General features: G+C 36.2%; 1 protein-coding gene across 1 annotated transcript; it reads right to left on the reverse strand.

Moving 5' to 3' along the window:
* Positions 1-1,724: 1,724 nt before the first annotated feature.
* LOC126828292 (calcium-activated chloride channel regulator 4) lies at positions 1,725-26,592 on the reverse strand. The gene is made up of 13 exons (XM_050557980.1): positions 25,862-26,592; positions 20,509-20,800; positions 18,613-18,727; positions 17,989-18,151; positions 16,712-16,850; positions 11,433-11,539; positions 10,728-10,952; positions 6,890-7,183; positions 6,494-6,724; positions 5,915-6,188; positions 4,802-4,969; positions 4,202-4,426; positions 1,725-3,656 (listed from the first exon to the last, which is right to left on the reverse strand). Exons 1-13 carry the CDS (start codon positions 26,012-26,014, stop codon positions 3,130-3,132), a joined length of 2,913 nt encoding a protein of 970 aa, XP_050413937.1. The 5' UTR covers positions 26,015-26,592; the 3' UTR covers positions 1,725-3,129.
* Positions 26,593-27,143: the final 551 nt, after the last annotated feature.

The raw sequence follows: 27,143 nt of genomic DNA on the forward strand, positions 1-27,143 counted from the left end.
GTCGTCGTCTTCTTCTCTTGATCTTTTTTTTACCGTGTTGATTGAATTAATCATGACACACAGGACATCGGCGTTGACCATGTGTGTCTTTATTTTGCCGAGTAGGCTTGCCATCTTGGTAGTTTGGTCCTCATTGGACACGGACATCCTGAGGAACTCGATCATGAAGTTCATGAAGCCACTTTCCGTTTTAAATTTAGGAATGAAGTGTTCTTCATGAATCTTCGTTTTCGGTTCCTCTTCTTTCTTCTTGGATGGATTTGTCTTCTGTTTGACCTCTACAGGTTTGGTAGATGTTTTCTTCTCTTTCTTCTTCTTGTCTTTACCTTTAGGGGTGGGGGTTGCATCGGACGTCGAGAGAGTCGGTGCTGGAGCTTGTTTTGGTTCCACCACCGGTTCTCTGACTACTTATGCTTCTCTCTCCTTGTTCTTTACTTGCTGGGTTGCCTCCCTAAAGGTAAGTTTATCTTTGCTTTGCAGACGTAGCGCTGCTTTGGTCGCTTGTATTCTTGGGCATTGCGGGGAGTTGGCTGCGTGGCTGCCCTTGCAGTTTAAGCAGTTAATTTTGCTACCCACCCTACACTCAGCCACCGCGTGTTCTCCTCCGCATTGGGCGCATACGGTTTTTCCCTTACAGTACTTTACCGTATGTCCTAGTTTCTGGCAGTTGGCGCACTGCCTCACCCTCTGAACATAGGGGTGGGTACGGCGGTTGAGGTACACGATTTTAAGGGCCTCAGGTACGGTACCTTTCTTGAAGGATAGGGCGACGCTTCCCTGATCCTTCCCCTGGGCCACATTAAACCGATATACCTCGGTAGCATGGTACCCCCTCTCTGTAAGATCTTCCAGAATTTCCTCCCCGGTATATTCGGCCGGTATCCCATGAACAACCACCTTATCAAGGTGACAAGGTGATCGGTTCGGACACCGTCACGGTCATACCGAGAAGTAGGTTCTGGGCCAGCGCTAGGTCCATGTCAGACCTACCTTTTAGGGTAAGTCTAACATGTCCCGGCACTGTGATCTTTATGTCGGGTATGTTGATAATACCCCACTTACTCTTCAATTCCTTCCCCACAGCCGTAAGTTTGGCTCCTTGGAAGGACTTACCTTCCAGTGGCCTCACAAGTACGACGTGGGTCTGTTCTTCTCTCCTTTTTGTCGCAGGAAAGAACTTTGGTGCAGGGCTGCTTTTAAAAGCGTCAGCCATTGACATGGGTGAGCTAGCCTCTGTCGCCATCGTTCTTATGCTGCCGAAAAGTAAAATCGAAAACATTGTATTATGGGTGTTATTGTATTACAGTTAATTGATTATTGGAAAATACAATGTAGTTTATACACAACGTGGAGACCAGAGTTAATTCATCATATACACAGCGTGAAAGTCCTGACTAGATAAGTGTCACCCTAGTGTCACGTGCCGTTTTTTCAAAGTTCCTGATTAGTCACATCTGTCCCCGTAGTATCACATCTATACCGTTGTTTTTTTGAGGGGGGGGGGGTGTAGTGCCGCGACGGAGGATAGTCTCGACGTAACCCTCCGTAGTGTCACAAGTGCACTGCTTTGCCCGGGGGCCTATAATGCTGTTAAGACGGCAACTCCACAATGACAGAAAAAAAAATAATCCAGCCCACGCTTGTCATTTTTCAATCATTTTCTTTTTATATTTATTCTACACATTTACAACAAACCATTTAAAATGTATACAAAATAGCTTTTTAATAAAAATAAACAAATTTTATGGCACGAGATATATTTCTGGACTAACCCAACTGCTTAACAAACAAATATTATTCTAGGTTCCCTATCACAATTCGTGCTGCCATTGAAATCTTGGAGTAATCGTGTTGATCCTTTCAGGTCTTATCATATACTGAGGTCAGTCGTATAGCAGTCGTGTTGATCGTATCGAAACATATCCGAACGTACCAGATCGTGGACTTGTTATAGGGACAATCCTATTTTAACGCATCGCATGGCAGTGGGAACCTAGCATAAGCAGTCTACCAATCATATCATATCATGAGACGAATATTAGTGGTCAAAGAGTCTAATTCCAAAACAATATGAAGATATCTGTAGTTTAAATAATAGTATTCAATATCATTCATTGAAACGTACTTCTTTATCACATATTAGTACATTGTACACTTGTAAAAATATTGAGACCGGTTTCCGCTAGAAATATTACCCTTCATTGTTTTAGGTTGCTTTTTAACCCCAATAATGGGCGATCATTTACATATAAATTAATGAGAGACTTTTAACACTTTGGTGATCTTCGTCAGTCAGTACAAAATAATGTACTGTTTGATTATAGTACAGTCGAATCAAGGTTATTGTAATTTCATTGAATGATGAGATACAGTCGTTCAAATTTTCATTTTTACATGTTTTAGTGGTTTTGAAAGAGTTTAACGAACGCTCGTACAAAATGCAGCCTGGGATGTCGATAGTTCAGTAAGGCCCGTGTTATTTTGGACTTTTTACAAATTTATTTTATCGACGAAGTTGTTTCGCATCTCTAAATTCTAACTAAGTAAAGTGAAATTCTTTCGCTGGTTTTTGGATACAAACTACCTGATCGTAAACTGCACGATTTATAAAGATTAACACTGATTGCCCCAGATTAAGTTATTTACTAACTATTTTTATTAAGTAAGCCGATTAGCAGGTCTTTCACCATCCTCAAATCATACCTAGGCCAGCAGGGAACATCTCCGTCGAGACTTTCTCATAAAGTAGTGTTTAATTTAATGGCATTGAATAATAGCGCCCTCGACCGGGAAGGGAACATTCTTAATGAAAAAATGACCTTTTTTCATTATAGCTTTTATTTTCGTAACATGAAGATCTAACTACTACTTATCAATTCTCTGTTGACTAACGAAATCTTATTTTAGCCACTGCAATTGGCGAAAATCATTCTTGACCAAGGTAAAGCTTTCATTTGTTGGATAGATGAACGATTGGGATAATGAGTTGGACATAAACCTGTTAAAGATGTTGTTAGACCTTACTGTATAGAACATAACAATTAAAAAGAAACAAAAGTATGGTCTTATTTAATTAGATTGTTATTATATATTTTGACCAAGAACCTTATACAGGAATAAACAATGTCACTATTCCCTCCACGTTCGCGCTTCTTCTTCATCTACGCGTACAACGTATTGTCCATCCATTGCATAGTTCATATAAGTCAGATCTGTCGAATTGAACGAGGTAACAGAATTACGCTTCCCTTCTATCTTCGTGTCGCGTGGAGCCTTATTAGTCCAGCATATACAGGCACACGTTACCAACACTAACAAAAACAAGAAGGCAGATACGGGGATCAACACCATCGTTACGTATTCCATATAAGTCGCACGTACTTCTATTTTTATAGACATTTCCGTTGTGTACGACAACGTCACGATGTTTGAAACGTCACCAAAATTGTTTTCTTTGTCGCTTGTTCTAATGACAACGTATATTGTATTATTTCCCGTGAATGTTACATTTAAAGTTATGGTCTCCAATTCCCCCGGCCCTTTGGGTTGTTCTAGACTGCCTTCTAGGATATGGATGTCAGTTACTAATGTGGTTTCATCCAGATTTTGTAAGGCACTTGATACATTATTCGCCAAGTGGATGTAATATCTGCTAGCTGTAAATAAAACAAAAAACAAAAATATATAATATGTATTGTCGTAAATTGAAATAGTTCATATTGATCTCAGAACTTGATGAAGGCCTGTGTCGCATTCGCAATGACCCTTCAATTTCAAACACCCAAAACACCCGCTATTCTGATAAAATCTTGCTTTCTCTTATACGTATCCATTCCCGGAGATGTCCCTATATTCGACCCATCTTCAGGTAAAATGGGGTTCCCGACACTATAAACACCCCTTTTAAATATTCAGTTTCATATCTCCCTACACATTCAATGCTAATATATTTTTGACAAGTAACACAAGCAACTAAGATTGACTAACGTTAATGGTTATTATTCATCTTTGAGTTTTTACGCTATCAAACTAGAAATGGGGGTTTAATATTGCTAACGCCACTATGGCAGAACTATGCAAACATGGAGATATATAATGTGTTTGTGCGTAATATGATCTATGAATTTATCTGTCTACCGAACCATGAAATGTTATCCATGAAAAAAAAAGTTTCCTGGCAATAAATTGTACTGGGACGTACCAGTGCCTTTGTCCATATCATCTCCAACAGCCGTCCAAGATAATATGGTCTCTCCCGTATCCTGATCAAATGATGTAACGTCGAAATCTGTAATTCGTGACGGTGGTATGACGTCTGGTATAGCTGTGTTTACATTGGTAGGAAATCCCACAACCCGGAATTCTCCTGCTGAAGCCACCCTTTCGAAATTTTCACTTGGTTTCAGTTCTGGTTTAGCTACTCCATCTGAAAGGAAATAACAAAATCATATATAATACAGTTTAAGGCGAATAAGATAAGAAACGGTTTGACTCTACACACTTCTGATGAATGTAATGAAGAACAGTTACTTTATGAAACGTGGGGAGTTACCTTCCAATATGAAATAGTTGCTTACTTTTTCCGGGACAACTGCTACTATTCTGCTACCATAAAGACTAACTTTAAGAGGCTCGGGATGTTGTAATGTGGGAAGTTCTCGTAGCTAAACAGCTTCGGGCTAACATTGAAATTATTTGTATTTAGTGCACCATTATGGTTATGCAGTTTTCTGGTTATTATGTTATTAAAACGTTACTAGATATCATATAATGCAAAACAATGCAGATTGGCGAACCCTACCTGAATCTCCAACAGCTAATGCTCCAGAACGACCACCTTTAGTAACGATTTTTGTGCTATCATTATATCCTGTTACAATTATCTTAATGTTGTAACGTCCGTCTCCAGCTAGATCACGTGTTAGAATATATGCTGAATAGATACCATCTCCTTTAATTAAATCCGAACCTGAATTTTTAAAACAAAGTAGCCAATATAAGTAAGCTATAATATGAATAATGAACTCGCTAATAAGTGACTCACTAATGTAATTCATAACGACGGCTATAAAACCAACTCCCAGATAGGCTGAGACTTTTGACCGTTCCTGTCCGTTCCTATTAAGCAATTCTACTTCCAAATAGTGTTGGACTATTAAAAATTGGTGGCTGATGTGTCGGGAAATGATTCCTTTTGACGAACAAAGAAGAATTACAGTGAAAAAAAAAAGAAGGTAAGAACTCCAAAAAGCCTTAGAGTGGCATCTTCATGGCAGGAACGGCCAGAGGACGTTGTCCATGAGAGACTGTTCCACTACCGATAGGCCTGATTGGCGTTAGGGTAATCGAAAACCAGAAACGAATTTGTTTGGCATTATCAGTTTCAAACAGAAATGGAATTAAATATATTTCAATATCATATTCCAAACAACCCTAGATTCACCTAACTATCTACATTCCAGGTACAGCATTACTTTATATAATGGCGGTATTACGTACGCGCGTTTATTAAACTCCATCAAGACCATTTAAACTGTGTGAACTGAAATCTTAAAGACCGTATCTCAGCACCCAATCTAATAATATGAACATCCTTGATTCTGCTATAGGCTATAATTATTTAAATAATCGTCCATTATTGAGCTAAAAATGAAAAATGTACAATCTTATTTGAACTCCCTCGATACAGTCAGCTAGCTTGTCAAAAAAAAAAGGACACAAAGCGCCAGTGCCACATTTATACCAGGCATTTTCCTGTGTGACTTGGAATACCAAACTTGTTGCTGAACATTTTGAGCTAAAACAGATAGACAGTCCCCCTAAAGAGCACCCTTATATGAACGAATCGCCAGGTTCTTAATTCCGTTTTGGTTCAACCATTCGAATACGCTCCTTACGTTGAAGGGATACTAACCCACTCCATTATCTTTCAAATTAATGATTCCCGATGCCAATGATGGTCCCTCAAAAAATGCATGTACTGCTGCTTCTAATACTGGAGCATTTCCACTTCTCACTTCTGTGAACACAGCAAACTTCCCTTTCGGGTCAAACTGAACGGTATTCTGAGAAATCCAGGAATTGGTATGGATTATTTCATCTTTATTATCAGCTGACTGTGATATAACACTTGTTGTTACGGCTGTTCCCATTCGCCAACTGTTTATTTCGTATGACCATTCGCCGGGCTAAAATAAATAGAAGATAATGGGTTCAAGCACCTGAGTTAATTAAACAGATTGCATATGCAATCTTCCAGTGCGATTGCAAACTGGAACTCTTATTATAAGCGTATATAACTTTTCATTTAAAATTAAGAATGACTATAGCTTTAGTTATATTTTGGATAATTTAAAGACTGACTCTGCATAGTGTTGTCATTTTGTTATCAAGTAAGCATGCAGTAAAAATCACGTTCACCTGCTCACTTTAATAAAGCTTTACTCAAAACACAATTTCATTGTTGATATTGAACTAAAGTAATGGTTGTTACCACAATAGTGCCGTTTAAGGAAATTCGCAGCATACCACCGTCCATAGTTTGGTCAAAACTCGAAGATTTATCTGCTACTGCAATCGTTGTATTATCTGGTCCCCTGATAACAACGTCTATTGGATCTTGGTGCATGAATGTCAAGACTGTATCTTTACCAAGATCAGAATCAATGTGAAAAGTCCCTTTGTGAGGTGTATCTCGATTTATTATTTGAGTCTCTGAAATAATCTGAAAAGGTAGAAGCATACATAAATGATACATCGCTGTAGCTTGGCAGGTTTGAACGTTACTTCACGGCTCTTTAGCAAAATTTACATGGTACCTCAAGATATATGTAAAACTCAAATTAGATAAAAACCAAGCAAGATAAACAATAATCAATTTATATCTTACAGTGATTGGTGTTTCAAATCCCTCTGACGTTGTTTGCTGTCGAACCATTGCTGCCAGACTTTCTACTAACGATGCTTGGCGTTCACCGGAGAAGAAAAAAGTTCGACCCCCAGTCTCATCAGCCAGTAGTGAGATATCAGTTTCGGCCTTTTGACCGTAGGCCAAAGCATGAACCATAACCCCCTGTTCTAACAAAGAGGGTTTTATATCCTTTATCCATGGTGCTTGATTCTCCTGGCCATCTGTTATAAGGATTAACGTGCCACCGACACCACTTTTCGAAAATCGAAGAGCCTGAAAATAAGGATGTAAGTAAATGATTTACGTCTACGACTTTTTGGTAAAAAGATTTTTAACCTTTTTTTCATGAAAGTATAATATTAAACCTAAGTTTGTGTGGCAACTAGTGTTAAGATACTTTAAAATAATTTATTTTACTTATCGATGTACAGCGTAACCGATAAATCTGCCTATTACAGGTCTTTTTTCTGGCCTCAAATGTCATATAAGTTATTATTTAGACAGTTATTTATTTACATGTCAAGCCCATAATCAACCCTCTAGGACATCGGCTTATATATTGAATGGATAATAACACCGCACAATCAGATAATCGATATTTTTTGTTCATCATTGTAGTAGTGGTACTTGACATTCGAGATCATCTTATTACAACTTCAAACACCCTAAACTTCGCAAAGAATAAAGTAATTACTGAGATTTTCAATATATTCATTTTTTATTATCGGTCAGCTCTTTATTTAAATCGTACAAAATTAATCTTAAAATAAGGTGTCGATTATATTAAAATAGTTTATATAATACATGTATCCATTTTAGGAATTAGAACCCTCGACATTTAGCTAACATTTTTGATAACAGTTCATTTGTTTTTTTCGGGGAGGTTTACCCTTGTCAGTGATGCAAGGGACAACGTATAGTCGTTTGTATTCGAAATTAGAGTAGGCCGGAGTATCGCTGTCCAGGTAACTTTCCCTCATAGCACACTGTGTGACACATTTCGTCTCCATTAGCTCAGTCAGAGCAGAATAATAGGACGTTAAACCCCATTTCATTTCATTTCACATTTGTGCCAAGTGATTATAGGCTGAATCGTTTTCGATGGCACCAATAACATAGCTAATAATTATATAGAAATAGACAACACCTTTTTTCTTTTTTTTGAAACAGTTAGTCAACGCAATTCGTGACGAAAGATGACACAACATTTATGACAGACGTCTAATTTAGCTCATTAATGTGACAAACGTCTTCTTAGGTCTATAATGCAAGCTTATCTTTCATGGGCATGTTACCAACAAATGTCATACTAATATACACATTGTCATAATAAATCATAAGACTAGTTTTGGCAAAAAAAGAAATCTTGTGATATAAAGAACTGTATTGTCAATGCAAAATAACCATTTCCAAATTGAATTTGTGTTTAATAATACACGTACATTGTTATGTTTATATTCAATTTGTGCTTGTATCATTCTACGACTGTGACTGAACAAAATTTCCAGAAAACCAGCTGTATTTGATTCATAAAAATTTAATGTTTACATTATGTACTTATGTACTTCTTGGATAAAGAGCTGACAGTTCTTGCTATACGATGCTTCACAAATAGGTCATGAAAAAATGAAATATTGACATTTTCATCCAAATTACTATATTCTGAGCGAAGTTATGAGTGTTTGAAGTTTAGACAAGAAATATCTGATTGGCAAGTAGGCCTACAATTGCTAATTTATAATAAACGATTTGTCAAGCCATTTATTGAGTGACGTCCAATTGAATGTTAACCGATTATATGGCTCAGGTGGTCCGATCCATTCCCTATTTCAGTCATCCGATGTTCTTGATAGTTGATTATGTCTAAATAATAATTATCACAACATTTAAGCCAGAAGGAAGACGTGCAATAGACAGATTTAGCTCTTGCATAGTCCATATTTAAATATAAATACATGAAGATTTCTCATTAGATATATGAAAAAATGTGTAAAGTGTAGTTCGTATGCTAACATCGATGCCACGGACTATATCAATTCCTCGTGATTGTCAAATAGGTGACGAATTTTAGCCAAAGTGTTCTATTAAGTAAATATCTTATTCAAATTACCAGATTAATCTTCAGTTGTTAGCATTCCAAACTGTAACAGTAACTTGTCACAGTCTTGTTGCCAGACAATAGATATTAAAACTATAAAATAGGCATATTCTTTAGTAATATTCAAGGCGCAATGTGTACGCGCATTCTTCTGTTTGTCCATATGCCAAGGCAATATTGTAGTTCACAAAGCGTCAACCCCTTATTGAATATCAGGTTCTCGGAAAAGTGGGTTGACGTTATTATTTAGATTAAAGTATAAATAGCCCTACACCCAATACATGCCTGTGGGTGGTTTCATGTTATTATATACTTCATATAAACATACAATAATATTGTCAACGGTTCTCAAATGCTGTTGACTGTTGACATGCTTGTAATACACGCGATTTGACACGAAATGTCTCAAAATCACACCTGTCCACAAGATAAACTGGTGGAAGTACCAAGAAAACGTCATCAGCAATATTTATGCTCTTCCACTCTTTTGTATGGGTGTGTTTTATTAATCGATGATTTTCAAAAAGAAACCCGAACATAAATTGGTACATTAAAGCAGCTGATGGTTTCAAGTGGCAATATAATTTTTTTTTTTTTTTTACAAGAAATAGTCAAACATACGAATTAAGAATTAAGGTTAATCCGTTAAATACAGGCATCGTTTTCATTCTTTCTGTTGTTTTTAAACGCTTTATATAGGCAAATGAATTATGTTAAACATACATTATGCAAGAGCTAAATCTGTCTATTGCAGGTCTTTCTTTAGGCCTGAAGAAATGTTATCTAAATTATTAATTAGACATTAATTAACCTATCCAGACCATAATCGCTAGCCTGCGATCTTTAGTGGATTATGTGGCGATTTACTACATAACTTTCCTTCACGATTTAACGATTAAATGGATAATCGAGACTATGCTGTTTATCGTACTGACTTTAGTAATGATGATCAAGGCTAGCCGGAAATTTCAACTGCTTAGTTCTCGGTTCATAGTGGAACAATTTGAATGAAATGTTCAGCACATTGCCTTTGCATTATCTAGTTTATAACAATTATGTGTTCTGTGAATTAATTTATATGTTATATTTTTTTTAATAGAGAAAATATAACCGGATGTTTACACGGATAATATTAGTAACCTGTAAAACATATCTTTTTACGTTTTGGATTTGTTGACAGCTTATATGACAATTATGTGAGATGGGTATGAAGATCGGATTTGTATAAAATAAATTACTTGCCTTGACCTACAAAGCTTATAGTCGGCCCCATTCCAGTGACCATTGTAGTTTACTATATAGACGAACTATATACATCCCAAACCGGCATCTTTGCATTTAAATTTCTGTTGATTTATTGGTCGAGAACCGAAGACCAATGTTTGGACATTCATGGTTTCGGAGTATAAGATTTTGGATGTAAGCAAACATGAATTATATAGGCAAATAAAATGTTACGGACCTTATTTCTTCTGATGATTTGGGATTAATCTAATCAAACAATTGTCATTACCGGTCTCGTATTTAGAATCTTTACACTTTTGTACCCAGTTCAAAGTTTACGGTGCTTAATTTTGCTGGAAGAGTATCGTGTAGACACCTTTTTAATACTAAATAATTGTACTGGTTCGTTGAATATTATACACGTCAAGTCTTCTTACTTCGTGTTCTTATTGACTTGGGTAATCCCTAGTTTGGTCAAATGACTCAAGAACCTACCTCTATAGCTTTGTTCAGTCCACCACCTATGCTGGTTTTTCCAGTAGCTGTTGTTGGAAGACGATTTATTAATATTTCTCGGTCTTCTCTAGATTGAATGCTCACTAAATCTGATAGTGTGGAAGCTTCTGTGTTAAATTCTACAATACCTAGCGAACTGCCAGTTTCTACCGTGTTCATTATAAAATTACTAGCTGCTTGCCGTAATATCTTTAGTGACGAACCCTGAAATTAATTGTGAAAAAATCAAATATACATTACGGAAGATTAGACAGTTCTCACTATAATAGTTAAAAACTAGGTAATGTAAAGGGAATATGCTAAACATTTTAGTCAAATTGCTTCGCTCTAAGCCGAGAAACCCTTATTTTAAAATCACTGTAGCCTCGAGTGTCATTGTTACCGCTGTCACGATTATTAACAAAGTATCGATTATCCAGTTTTGCGGCTATGTATCAACAGTAGATCTGATTCAAATCCAATGAAAATCTGACACATAAGATGGCATCGAGAGTTGATTATGGTCTTTTCATGTTAATAAATGCCTAAAGAAAGACCTGTAATGGGCAGATTTAGTTCTTGCATAATGTATCTCGTTTAAACGACTTGGGTTCCGTACATTATACTTCCATTTTAAAAATACCCTTCTTACATGGTTATGTTTAAGCATTATTGTCTAATTTCATTATACAGAATCAAACGTACAGTCATACTACCACTAGTGTCAAGGACCAGTACTCGACGTCTTGGACGAACTTGTACATATCTAAAAGAAGGCTGGGTATCATATCCTTGAGGCAACTGTTTTGTATCTGAAACAGAATAAAAATATTTTACACTATAATGAAATCTAGTAAACAATAAATGAACTTTTATTCGTATTTATTCATCTTATTTTGTATTTGACTGTTGGGGACAAATTAATCTGCTTTAATGCGTCTTTGTCGTCAAAATTCTTGAAAATCTAATTATCCCTACAACATTACATCGGACAATGTTAGGAGTTGACCTATTCTAAATGCGTAATTATTAACAACCAATTATATGTTATGTTAATGAAGACGAGACGTTTTATAATAATGTAGGGTCATTAGTTTTATTTAGTTCGTTCGTTCCGGGAATATTATGTCCACGTGATATCGTAGGCAAGTTGTTATGAATCAAATTGCCAAGTATAAGTTCAATAATAATAAACATAGCAGAATGACATATTTCAGACAAAGAACGAATAGTAATAATAATAACAAAAGTCACACATATAGATGTTATCCATATTTGATCTCAACAACACATACTACAGATTTTGATAATACAATTAAATATAAATAAATTATAAATATATACATTATTTACATAAATCATTCAGTAAATGGACATGAATATGGTTATCTACCCTTATAAAAACGAAGGCGAAACGATTGGTTTGTAAACTGTTTTCTGATTGGTTCGTAAACTGTAGCTACATTCTATGCCAGGGCAGATAATTTGAAATCGTGGAAACCCTATGGATTAACCCAGGGTATAGTGGAGTAGAACGAAATGAGTACACTGGGTAACCGAGGATGACAACATTATGGCAAGAAAGACGATTGTTAATCATGACAGGGACGTGATGACCGAATATGTCGTGACTGTTGATATTGAATGAGGAATAAGATCCCATGTAGGCCCAAAAATCCGATATTTATATTGGTTTGACTGTTTAGAGCATGCCATAGTTGATTTATAGTATATCTGAGCCATGATATATACTCTTCAAAAAAAGTAGGGGATATTGAAATGCAAATACCTATGCAGGTTGCGATATGATAAATAGTCATGGACATTTGACATGCTTTAAGAGTAAGTTCACAGATGAAGAACTTATCGCCCCAACAGAACCACTGAGCTGCACATGCGACACGCATTAGCGCCATACATGTGGGAGGTGTTCATTGTCAAATTTGACACTTCAAGGAAGCGTTGATGAAAACTGCCGTGTGCTGGTTTATCTATCCATGTTTGCTTTCCTATCGGTTCTTGCATAAGATTTACTGTTTAGCGTATCTTTGCTTTAGTGTGTTACGTTTAATTTGACCGGGAGACGTGTTCGTCGACGTCAACGTCAACCGACAACACTGCAAGAATTGACAGTGACACTGCAAGAGGAGTTGGTCAGATTGCCCCAAATCGTTATCGGACGGTTGATTAGGAGCATTGCTGAATGTCTGAGGATTGGTGGAGCAATTACTCATTATTAAGACAAAAATCAAAAACGTCCATTTTCACTTTTGACAGTATATCTCTTTGCGAGTGAAATGGGGCCGTCAGATAAGCCGCCCATATGAACTGTGTAGGCAATTGACCTGTTATTAACATACACTGGTTGCCTCTAATAAAAACAGCAGTGCATTTCCGCAGTTTTGTATTGTTTCTGAATATTCCTTACTTTTTTAGGAGTATATGTTGGCAATGGTTGAGCAATATAATTATATAGTAACGAAGATCAGAATCTGCCAAAAGCATTGATACCACTCGATGTTTTCTATTTGAGCGGGGCTCAAAACTCAGGAGTGGTTAAAAACTCTGAATTCATGACGTAAATCGTCCCTGACTCATGGTTAAACCGACTTATCTTAAAACCTATATAATCTGGCATCACATTATTTATTCTCGTAGCTAATTTTACATACAAAGTGCAGTTTGTGAGGAAAGGAAAAAGTGACAAAACGAGAAAATGTCGGATTTCAAAATATTAGGGATGTGGCAGTTAAAATGAAAGACGAGAAAAACAAAAATATCAAGCACATAAATATAACATTTTTGTTGCATACCATCTGAATATGATAAATGTTTATTTATAACCAGTATTACATGTGTAAACACACAATAAATATATTCTTCTCTATAATAAGATATGTCATTAAAATAGTCTACGCCCAGGTTAATAGCAAAATGTATGATGTCGATAGAATTAATTAAAGAGACGTTATACTAGATTTAGAGAAAGGACTAACTGTTCTTGCTATAATAGTTTACAAATAGATAATGAATATATTGTCAAGTACCATTTTAACGTTAACCAACTAAATGGCGCGGATTGTCTAATTCACTTAATATCTCAGTCACCCAATAGTCTAAATAATATTTTTTATACGCCCACATTTTCATGTGGACGTATATTGTCGTCGCCCCTGTCCGTCCGCCATACTGTGCGTAGGTCCGTCCGTCCGTTCACATTCGTTAGTGGACACTCTACAGGTCACAATTTTTATCCGATTTTAACGAAACTTGAAATGTATGTTTAAAACCCCAAAATCTCGGTTCCTTTCGATATACGAGCATATCAGACCATAACTTCCTGGACTATGACCCCTGTTTGTACGAAAAATCGCGTTTTTAGCTTGTGGTTCTTCTAGAGGTCACAATTTGTATCCGATTTTAAAACAAAAATCACCATTACACCAGGGTTGAGGACCGAAACTGCCGGACAAAATAGCATCTCTTCGAACACAAATAGTGTAAAATTATGTCATATCAAGGTTGTGGATCCTCTAGAAGTCACAATTTTGATCCAATTTTGATGAAACTTGAAATTTATATTTATATTATAACGATCTGGGTTGCGTTCGTTAATCACGCATATCGGAACGTAACCTCTTGGATTATGACCCCTGATTGTTCGAAAAATCACGTTTTTAGCTTGTGGACCCGCTAAAAGTCACAATTTGGATTCAAAGGTAAAAACCGTTTAAATATATCACCGTTACATCTCAATGAAGGTTAAGTTCGAATTTCATAAAAATTCAACCGAAACTGCCAGACAAAATGGTCGCTCCTTCTAGAACTCACAATTTTTATTCGATTTTAATGAACCTTGAAATGTATTTTTATATCACAAAGATCTTGGTTCCTCTCTATAATCACTCAAATCGTAACGTAACTTCCTGAATTATTGCCCCTGATTGTTCGACAAATCACGTTTTTAGCTTGTGGAACTTCTAGATGTCACAATTTTTATCTGATTTAAAAAAAACCTGTTTAAATATATCACCGTTACTTGATAGTGGACCGTGATTGAACGTTTTTTAGCTTGTGGAACTTCTAGCTGTCACAATTTTTATCTGATTTTAAAAAAAAAAAACCTGTTTAAATATATCACCGTTACGTGATTAAGGACCGTGATTGAACAAAAAATCGCGTTTTTGTTTAGCTTGTTTTCTATCGAACTCTTGCAAAATGTGGGCGTGCTGGTTATAACATTTCAACCCATAAAACAAACCTGCAATATGCAGATTAACCTGTACACAATGCACCTCTGATACAACGCACAAGGCAAAATGATGCCTTTTTTTGCAATTGAAAGATATATAGGTTTATTTGCATGACGTATATCACTAGTATATTTTATTTTATGTCTAAAAGATGTAAATGTATAAGGAAATGGTGGGATAAAATCGAAACAGGACCTTTAGAAATAAACACTGAATTGATTAGTATTCATGTAACTGACATTTAAATGAATTTGTGACGAATTTGTGATCAATCGTAGACGCACATTTCGATCAAATTGACAACATAGATATACACCCGTGAAAAAGATAATAGACAATACACATACAGTCAAAATTAAACCATTTGGCGAAAAGAACGTATCTATGAACGAACACAGGCCAATTGTACACAATACCAGAGAGAATAAGAGTCATGACATAAAACGTTTAACCTTAATGTCATACGTCAATCAACTATGTCACTAGATGATTATTGGGTTAACCATGTTAAAGTAATGGACATTAAAGAAAAAAACATTAAAATTAATTCATTTATTCAAAGTTTGCTTAAAATTTATCTCAAAACATTTCAATCGCAAGGAACTACCCCAAGCCGTAAAAATATATTTTAAGAAATCTCATTTTTGACCCGACTTGATTGAGGGAGGGTCCATTTTCCGCTTGCATTTACCATATATATCGAAGCCCAATTAAATTTTGGATTATGCTCTGAAACTAAGTATTAGCGATACCCCTACGTTTTTGTCTTGTGCGAGCTCCATGGGGGTTTGGCATACTATTTTTTCTAATATGATTGGCATACTAAACTTAGGCTGTCCGTCTGCAGTTAGCTCCGCTTGAGAACAGACACTAAGCTAGTTGACCGATATTTTAAGTCTGTGTGCAGAATGTATGATTGGGTGTCTCTACAGTCTATCTAAATTTTCGGAAAATAGCTACACTATTCGTTGGCATGTATCTTTAAGCTTTAGTTTGTCTTCAACTGACCAGACGTAACCGCTCATCTACCAGGGATTAACGCCTCTCAATCGACATATTAAAGAACGCCTTTTATTTGTCTTGAGCAAGACTGACTTTAACCCACCGCATGGATTTAATCAGACTAAAACAAATTTAATTGAGCAAACAACTGCGATGAAAAACCCGCATGAGAGTGAAACTATGAAAATGACCCCTTTTTGAAATCTTGTAATATGACATAGTATAATACTGTACAACATTGCACACCCAGGTCTGTATAGTTCATTTGTGCATCAAATGTCATATTTATGATATATTAGATTTCTAGAGTAGAAATAATATAAATGTTATGGCCACGTGTGCTGACGTTTATTTTAATATAAATACTATATAGCAATTAATATATCAATCCGATTTCTTGACTACATTACAAATAAAAGTTACAATTTGTCGGGTCCAAGTTTATTTCCAATGAAAGCGCTTAAAATAGTTTTCGTCCATAAGTGTATAATGATTAGCCCACATAATACTCCTATACTTCTAAGGCGTACTGATGAGAAATCAAAACAGAAATAAAATAAAATAAAATACTTCTTTTACGCACACGCCGAGGTGTACACGGGGCCCCGGTATTCGTCACTCCCGAACAACTAAACGCTGGTTCTGTGCCACTAACAAGGGGAAACCTCACTGGAAAATCCTGGGGAACAAATGGAAACTGATAAAAATATTATTACAAGATATTCTAACCTGGACTGAAATCTGAATGTTTTCTCATTACTTCCCAGGCACTACGATAATTACACAATCTGTTCTGTCGGTTAGGAGCCAGACTGTTGTGACGTAGGTGAAATGGTGCCGAATAGGAGTCGTCACAAAATTCTACTACCTGTAAGCAACAATATATTTGTTGATTTAAATATGGCGTTCAAAAGAAATTGTGAATGATATAGGCGTCGGTTGTGGTACTGCAACTTAGTATGGCACATTACCATCATAACATGATTTCACGCGGACGCCACGGACATTTGGATAGGAATCGGTTTCAGAATCCTGGCGCTTAATACGGGAAACTTAATCTAAAATATTTTAGATGGAGTACTCTTAAAATACTTTGGATTCTATGAATAGTGTTCCTGCTCACTAACTGTTTCTAATAGAGCAAAGGCTGCGGCAAAAAAAATTTTGAAGTGTTTTCTATCCAAAACATTTATCCGGACTACGATTCGGGCACTCTTTTCAGCACCAGAAGTTCCAGATCTTTCGCGTTATGGTCCACATTTTACAAGTAGCTCATACCGGTTATGCAAATAATTTGTTATGAGAATAAGAACACACAAATATTACACACAGATAAAGACTGAAATACTTAGTTGACGGGTGGCTCAAATTATCAGTTATTCTATACCGTTGTGCCCTGTATGTAGCCAGGTCGTTTATTAGAAGGCATAAACTTCTGGGACCAATCAAAGCTCAGCTTAATCGGAGCGGGGCCCTGGGCTTGACTAGAATCGCGGGGCCCCTAAGGCGACGAAAAGATTATTTCATATCGTTTTGACTGGTACGCATGCGTAACACACAATTAAACGGTCCGTAATATAAAAATAATTACATAATATCTGATCACATACGAAATCTATTCAATTCCGAATGCGGCCTACGTCACGGGTTTCGACCAATCACAGAGAAGGTTGAGGGATTGCAGACTCACCCAGTGTCCGCCCATCGCGCCGCTCGAAGCGCAGACCGATCACCGACTAGTCCTTCACAGGGAAGGTTGAGGGATATCTCAGTCTCCGCCCTCGCACCGCTAGATCGATTACCGTGAAACTTTCATCTGGAATTTGAATTTTTTTCTCTTTTTGCCATGAACTGCGGGCCCGCTAAACCGCGGAGCCCTGGGCTTAAGCTGGGCTTTGGGATCAATAGTTACAGATAAGTTTTACAGAGGCTTTCTATCCCTTTTATCGAAGTTGTTCTTTATTGTGCATTATAATTATAAGGTTGTATTCTAAAATCATACTTACGCTTTCTAAATACTGCATAAACATTATGGAAGCTACTGCCTTATTTTGTTTCATTCTTGGAAAGAATTTACAACTGGCTGATGGTTTACCAGTATAAATATCAAATAAACAACCTTCTTTACTGTTCTCATTCTTTAAAACACCTTCTACTTCCGTAGAGCATCTAGAAAACACACCGAAACAAAAATATATTTATGATACTAATTTAAGGTTAAATAATAGTGTATTCACTGATTCTGTGACATGCAGTGTGCTATGGGGGAATGTCGTATGTCTAAATCTGAAGGATTCTTTACGTGTACGGCAACGTGTACAAGAGAGCTTGGGTTTTCGTCTCATCCATATGACTAGACGCTACACGTTGTCATGCCCCAGTCATGCACATCTGACAAGTGAAACCTACGCCGGAAAATCCCCCAAGAACATTCTCGGCCTACAGCGGGCGAACCTGAGACTCCCTAGTTAGAGAGTCAACATCCCGTTCACTGCTTAGATAAATCACGGTTGCTGTCCGCTCCGCCCTTCCCAAGCAAAAACAAAAATGAATGTGCGTGTATACATATTTGATGTAAACAACCACTACAGTAGTTTCAGACAAAACATGTCCTTGGAATTGTATATTACCTGGTAGGATGCCATTGTCCATTATATCTATAAAATGGTGAATCCTGTGGGTCTATAGGATACTCATCAAATAAACCCCATCTTAGATGAGCCCATTCGTGAGCTAGTGTTTTGCCTGTTCAAAAAATATGGAAATTGTGTCAGATTTATTAGGAAGAAAAAGTAAGCTAGAAAAGGAAACAATCTATATTTTAATTAATTCGTGTTTTATTTATTTTTTTTTTTTTACTTTTTGAAATCGTGATTTTTCTTACTTACACCTGATTCCCGGTGCGCTGACAAATTAGTTAATCAAAAGACAAGCGTTTACAGAAACGTATAAGAGAATGGCGAATATCGGTTAGAACTGCTTTCGGGCGCATTTTGTCTTTTGGACCAAGATGTTACAGAATTTTGAATCTATATATCTCTTGACTTTTGTTCAGAAAATATTTGCAGATTCGATAGTGACCACACATGGTCAGTCATCCCGTCCATCGCATTAGAAATGAAGCATCATTCTATGACAGCTGGTGTTAGACATTTTGGGTTTGTATAAATTAGTGCTGAGTGTGTCTCTATCATTAGGCAGCTGGTACAGAAAAGGTAGGACATTACTGGTGTAGCCTAAAACATGACGTCACATCAAAATGTCAAAAACATAATAGACAGATCCAAAATTGATGCACAGAGAAAGGTGACATTTATCCTTAGGCCACGAAAGCAAATTAGTTGTCATACACAAACGTAAGTAAATATACAAGTGTACAATGTGTATTGTGTTTTTGACGTCTGATCCATACGAATAAACTACGGAATTATTCCTTTAAAAAAAGAATAACACCATATGTTTCAAATTAAATATTCCAACGCACACAATAGTTATATTCATTTTTGTTTTAGACAGAGTTCATCACAACATGGCATATGTCACACGATGAACGAAACCAATGTTAGATAATGTGAGGGGAGAGGGTGGGTGACATATTTTGTCAGGTATTGCAGTAATAAAGATAAACGAAATTTTGTCGATCTTCAAGAGTAACATCAAGTCAACGATCAAATTAAAGCTCATAACAGTAGTGAGGCGTATTCGAAAGTTATAAACGTTTATAAATGCAGCACTGGCAGTACCAATATTTGGGCCCATAACGCGGACAAACCAGCAAACTATTCTAAAGATACACTTCAATTTTGAAATTCGATAGTTTTGACCACAATGTTATAAATTAGTCTACAAATAATATATATTGGGTAGATATTTCAAAACATAAAGCAAGAACATTGCAAGCGATCTTACTGGCACATACAGGATTAAAATAAGATACCGGACAGCGAGAATACATATTTGCGTGAACGCCGATTGGAAACTACGCTAAGAAAAATATAATTGTAACCAAAACCATTATATTCAGGGAAAATATTTTGACAGCATACTGATTAAACTTACGTATTTCATTCATGGTGGGCTTATTCGTCAGGCAGAATCTATAATAACAGGTGCTAGAGTACTGTGGACCAGGAACCGAGCATGCTATCATCACAGATACCATGGAATTGTAACGTCATATCAATAATCATTGCGAAATTGTCCAAGCAACCGGTATGCCAAGTTTTGTGTCGCTCGTACGTGAATTGGCGGCTCCTTGGGCTTTTTTCGAAGAGCACCACCCCAAGACCAACAAGCGCAAGATGAGTAGCGTTTATGGACCAGTTCCTGATCTAAACATCAAGCAGAATCGATTCTGACTTTTTCTAGTGATCACAGATGCCATTTTTTAAGATAATAACAAGTTTAGACCCATTTAGGCTCGAGGAAACATGTCTTTTCTTAAAAGATAATATATTGCTCGAAATGACCCAGAAGGTGTTCACTATAGGACGTAGTATATAAATGAAATAAATAAGACCATCTACCTGGCAACCCCCATCGAAATGTTATTTCATCTTTTATTAAATACTCAGGTGTAAGGTGAATATACAACCCCGGCTGACCACATTCTGCGTACTGTTTTACATAAGGGGCGTGACCATAGGCGGGGTTCTCCACGTCAATCAAAATCTGGGAGTGCTCCGTCTCAGAATCTTTGGCATTAGAATAACTGGGGTTATGTGTCCAGGTCTGAGGAATAACTATTGTAATTTCTCGAAAATAAATTCTATGTTTGGTGGCTGTGAATAGAGCTGCTGATGTTACGGTAAGGTAATCCTGAAAGTACAAACTAATAAAATTATAATATTTTCACCACGATTTTATACAATAAGATCAGAGAGAGAGAGAGAGAGAGCGAGAGCGAGAGAGAGTGAGTTTAACGTCCACTCGACACAGACTAGGTCATTTCGGGACTAACATATGGTTTAAATTTTATTTCAATAATTCGCCTGCACATAGGGGTCTTTAGCAGTGGGAGGAAACCAGAGGACCCGGAGAAAACCCACGAGGGTGGACAGGCAACCCTACTCCTTGTCACGTACAAACGGGGATTCGAAACCACGCCAGTTACCTCAATGACTGGTCTCATGATACAGCACGCACATGCTAACCATTCGGCCATCTACACCCCCCCCCCCCGCCCCCAATAAGATCAGATGGTGATATTATTCTCATGACTTGTGATAAGGTCAGATGGTTACATTCTACCACATAATTGTTATGATCATTTCTGATAAGATCAGATGGTGATATTAAAGGACAATATTGGTGTCAGTCATTATAAAATATGTGATAGAACTGGTTAAATACATCCCAAATATAACTTTAACACAGAGATCATTGCTACAGAAGATGTGTAACAAGCACGTGAAGAAACGGGAAGTGACGACAAACATGACAAACACGAGTTATCCTACTATAATGTAACTGATTGAAGCAACGAGCGATAACAGACACGCTATCGAATTTCATTTCACTGATAATTCAGTTGAAGATGAAAAGCTATTATATGAGATGGTAAGAGGATATCTGACAATTCAAAAAAATAATTGGCTGTCATTAGATAAAAGATAAGAAACAAATTTAAAAAAAGTCCGTGCATTACCATGTTTTTATTAAGAACAGAATGAATAAAAACGGGGGAATACACGGGATTTTTCTATTTTTCTTTTTCCCTCTTACTGTCCCATATAATAACTTTTCAACTTCAACGGAATTATCAGTGAAATGAAATTCGATCGTTTGTCTGTTATCGCTCGTTACATCAGTCAGATACATAGAAGGATAACTCGTGTTTGTCATGTTTGGCGTCACTTCCCGTTTCTTCACGTGCTTGTTACACATCTCCCGTAGCAATGATCTCTGTGTTAAAATTATATTTGGAATGTATTTAACCAGTTCTATCAATGTAATTATGACTGACACCGATATTGTCTTTATAATATCATGACTTATGATATTAACAGGATGGCTTATGAGAACTTCAGATGGTAATATAGTCGTTAAGATCAGGTGATGTTATTATTCACCTTATTGTGATCAGTTGGTGATATTAACTGGGTGATTTCATCAAACTTTCTGTTTGCGGCATTTCATTACATAATTATTATCAGCTGTGATAAAACCAAGTGGTGATTTTAATCATGTGACAAATTGGAGAAATTGAATCTCATCAGTATCGATTATAAAAATGGCAATTACAAACAAATTATTTCTAAAGGTTGTATAATTAAAAGAGCAGTGCGATTATTAAATCTGATCATGATTTTTCCCCAGCATGTATGGCTGAACTTTGTTTGCTGCGCGTACTACAGTAGTATTGGATAAGTGTTAGTTCTGAAAATATAAATGTCTTCGCGTCCAGCATCAACACCAGATACCGTTCTGTGACCGATGGGGTTTATGGTTAGTCTACACAGCGTTCACCCGGGACGTAAACCATAGAGTTTCAGTCTATCCGCATCAAATGACACACGTCATCCGCGCAAGTCAGTATTGTGTGACCTAATATCCAGATGTTAAACCTGTGCTTGTTAACTAACTCTTTATATAAGATCTGTGCCACAGGTTTGATTCTAGTTCGCTATATATCTTTTTTTTTTGTAAATTAATAAAATACAATCTGATTAAAACACATATCCTATTTCGTTTCGTTTTTTATAGTTCAAAATTTCGTTTTACTTGTCTTCACAACACGAGAATCTAGAAGAGTTCTTATATAACACGCGTTCTGTGTGATGTGAGGGATTAGCCAATGAAACGGTCTGTTACGGCGAGTGTCAGGCGTGCGGTGCACGGAACTGTGGGTAAACCCCTAGATACGTCAACGCTGTTTGGTTAATCAAATGGCTGATGTCATAGGGTTAAAAGCCGCTCGTATGACCCCTGACACGACCTCACAGTACAACTTATCAGATCTTCATGTAGTGTAGTCCATAGAAAGTATAAAAAAAACGAAACGAAATATAGATCTGTATTTTGATCAGATTGCATAAAATATGACAATTAAGACGAAATGAAACACAAGAACGCCTTAAACTTACTTTTTAACTGTAAAGCAGACAAAATTTCTGTTCATATAATTAACGTGATTTGAAATTTTACAATAGTAAAGTCTAAAATTAAAAGTTAGTCCCAGTACCCGAAGAATTATGGGTGTTATATATGGGTTGGAATTCTTGTTTAAGAAGAAATTGCGTTACATGGACCACGATTGAACTTCTATTGTCAATATTCCCCTTCAACAAAATTCTGAGCAAAATAATCATATACAAAATTATGAATATTTATATACATCAGCACAATTAACTGTTTAACATTTTATCCCAAATCTTAATTATTGTCTTTGGTTTACTTTTCTAGAAAAAAAGCGAATCTCAATAAAAAAAAAAGAAGACCATTCCTCACTGTAAAGGGACACATTACTGATTTTTGTAGAAAATGAAAGGTTTGAATTCGGATTCAGTTATAATAACAAAGTATTGACTAAATAGTTAACGAAATGTCTCTTTGGATTATTAAAGCCCAAAATCAACTCTGTAGATACTCGGATGACTTGGATACAGCCCGGATTTAAACAGTCCCCATTTAATAATTAAATCCTTAAATGGTTGACCACGCTAACAATTATCGTTATTCACTGACGGCACTATTGGAGACTGTCGATGAAAGGGTTGACAATCGAAGCTACCGTTGGCTTTGACAATGTTACTTGATAATCGAGAATATACGGGCGAAGTTATCGTCTGTCAATCTAACGATCGGCAATTCTCGGAGACGGTGCGGGAACAGTTGATGTCTATTTCTAGTCCAAACTTCCAGCAGTGATAATTTCGTTCAAAATAAAGTAATTTGACTGAAATTTTCAATATTATATTTTTTATCATCTATTTTTAAACTGTTATATCCAAAATGACCAACTCATTAAAATCTTAACTAAGGTATCTTTAACTGGTTGTATCGTGTTTATTTAGGTCAAGTCGATGTGTTTTCTTTGATTCTTCTGCCACGTTTATTATAATTTATCTACCACATACACGTAGCTTACATTTAATTCATCATCTTCACAATTAATCACAATATGAAGTCGCAATTCGAGAAGACTGCTCTTCTTCACGCCAAGCTTTGTTAAGGTTGTTAGGCTGCATCCTCTATTGGAATTCAGTTCGTGGGGTTTTCTCCTGGCTCTCTTGTTTTATTAAATAAAGATTTACGACATCTTAATCCCCAAATGATCTAGTTCGTATTGAATGGACGACCCCATCTCCCCAGTGTCCAGTATCTATATGAACTTTTCAAATAAATGAGAATATAAGAACTCTATGTATATTTTTGATTTGATGAAAGACGCTTTGTCCCACAAAAAGACATCTCATTCAACATCAAATATTCATGTATTCAATCAATGGCAAGGTTTAACCAGTTTTAAGTTTGTATTCCTAACCTACTGGTCTCATTACAGGTAATAGACCATCTCTCGTTTGTTTTCCTTACTGTGATCTAATATTAATGTATTCCTCTTGGCAGGTCATCAATCTATCACTGACAAAGGTTAACCAGTGTCATATTTATATTCTTAACCAACTGGTCCCAGTATAGGTTTAAAAAAACCGGCTGTCTTTTTAGCTTAATTATTTTGATCGCCGTAACCAGTTGATCTCACCACTTTTCCCCTTCAAAGACTTTGAGAATTGCTTTGTTAATGTTTAATGTTTGAACACTCCATACAGAATAAATCTGATTCCAATTTCCTGGCGCTTTAGCTTGTCTTTCAACTTGGGAGCTGCGGTGGTTCAGTGAATAAGACACTGGCTCGCTAACCGGTTCTCTCCAGGTTTTGGCCGAGAAAGTTCCCTAGTCAGCGTCTAGTCGTTTGGGTAGTACGTAAGAGTACCCGTGACGACATTTGGAATTCAGTTGCAGTCCGGGCAATAGGACACTATATGGCGTAAGCCTGTCTTCATTATCTAAGTCAGGGCAGACAAGTAGGACGTAAAACCCTATTGCATATCATATTATGTCTTGAGTTTTATTAAAAATATATGTATCAGCGATGAGTCAACAGGTGGAAGAGTTAGTAATGACTTAATATGATGAAATGAGAGTACTGTTTTAGTAATATAAAGACAAAAATATACCACATATTATAATTGAAAATTCTGTAGTTGGTTTTAACCACAATACCCAAAGTGAAACTACTATCACTAAAGCTATTGTACAAAAATATGTTTTCTGAAAGAGGGTAATTAATTCAAGCGGGCTGACCTAAAATGTTAAATGGGTTATTTAATGGACAAGCTCAAAAGCGTAAGTGGGATTTGGCTTATTTACAATTTTTGCATTATATTTTGGTTTACTGGTATAATCTAAACACCAGTATTATCTATGGGCGTAATGAGGACATATTGTCATCCCATAAAACCAATCGAGAATTTTATTTTTGACACAATTGTTCAGGTGTCAGTTTTTGTTATTTGACGTGTTGTGGTTTTGAAACTATATTTTGAAGAACACTGAAATCTATACTAATATTGTTCTGCTGACACATTTGGAAGTTGCATCCAATCAATTAAAAAATACATTTTCGCAGATTAAGAACTTTGCTACACATAAACACTTTCAACCTTAGCTGGGACAACACTGCTGCTTCTGCTGGTGCTGATTTTGCTGATGCTTCTGTCTATTAATAATGAGGATGCGTATGGTTATGCCAATGGTAGTGATGATGATGATGATGATGATGATGATGAAAACTAGGTCTACGTGGATATTATTGTGAATGCTGATAATATTGTAATCGCTAGATGATCTCAAAAGCATCAAGAAAAAAAGTATTACCTCGATGCGTTGCAGAATTGAAGAATCTTCTTTAACATCTTTACCAATACTAATAACTACGTTTTCATAGCCATTGTTGACTAGTCTTATAGCTAATGTGGACTGTCCAATTAAGCAACACATCGCAACGAATATGCATTTCTTACACAGCATTTTTAAAATCTATTCCAGACTGTAAAGAATGTGTTAATGTTTCTAAATTATACACCTCTAAAATCCTTTAGATCATATTATTTATTATAAGTTGAAAAAGCATCCGCCGTTTAGAAACTTCCTGTAATTTCATAGCATTTCACAGGTTGGCTTTTTGAACTAACACTTAAAGTATTTCCTTTTTTGAATTTGCTGAGGTATAAATCCTATAAACAACTATGTTTGCTTTAAAAAAATCAATTTTTTCCAATGATTTCCCGATCTTATACATCAGGTGTTTGGATTGTCATAACGAAAGAGAATATATTAAAATGAGACAGATATTATCCTCAGAGAAATCTATTATTAACACCAATTTCGTGTCAAAACTAAAACACGAAAAAAAAGCACAAGTCGTCAAAATATCTCCATTTATAATTTCAAGTTTCTAAATTTGGAACAGCTGGAGCAACGTTGAAACATAATGACCAGGTTAGAAGCAGCTTCGTTGGACTAGGGTCGCATTAATCTCAGCTTGGGATCTTGTTTCTAACAGGTGTTGCTATCCCTTTCGAGTTCAGAGGCTTCTCAGACCCTGTATTCATTCTCCGATAGTTACTAGCAATTCGGGACGAATTCATTATTGTCTCGAGGCGATGGCGTATATTTAAAGAGACAGGTAACTGCCATGATAAATTTACAGGAGTACAATAAACCTCCAACCCTTTATACGCTGTTACCTCATCCATCATCAAGCAAAAAAACATTAAATTAACAACGGCTATGGAATAAATTAAACCCCCACTTTACTGACACAATCGTGAATAAAGTGTGTGTGTTTTTATATATATATATATATATATATATATACTGCAGGAATATATATAATACTGATCAGAAGGGAGAATTTTAAGTATTATTTCACATTAAAACCTTGTAAAATTACAACACCCAATTGTGACAGAAATACAATTTCTGATTTCATTGTATTATATATTGAGGTTTAACACTTTGTTTTGCTTGAAAATCTACGCCTACAGTTAAAATTAATGTTGAGATATAATCTATGCCGGGTTAGAATTAGTAAACGAGCGGAGGGTGATAAGCCTTGGGTTGGGAATTTAGAGTAAATGTTTTCTGCGACAACGGT

The sequence above is a fragment of the Patella vulgata genome, chromosome 7 (genome assembly GCF_932274485.2).
Source record: "Patella vulgata chromosome 7, xgPatVulg1.2, whole genome shotgun sequence".
NCBI classification, from domain to species: domain Eukaryota; kingdom Metazoa; phylum Mollusca; class Gastropoda; family Patellidae; genus Patella; species Patella vulgata.

Coding starts and splice junctions, on each gene's coding strand:
- LOC126828292 (XM_050557980.1), bottom strand. CDS start 26,014: ATGCTGTGTAAGAAATGCATATTCGTTGCGATGTGTTGCTTAATTGGA. Junction 20,801..25,861: donor CAATTCTGCAACGCATCGAG/GTAATACTTTTT, acceptor TTGTACTTTCAG/GATTACCTTACCGTAACATC. Junction 18,728..20,508: donor ATTTCGATGGGGGTTGCCAG/GTAGATGGTCTT, acceptor TTTTTTGAACAG/GCAAAACACTAGCTCACGAA.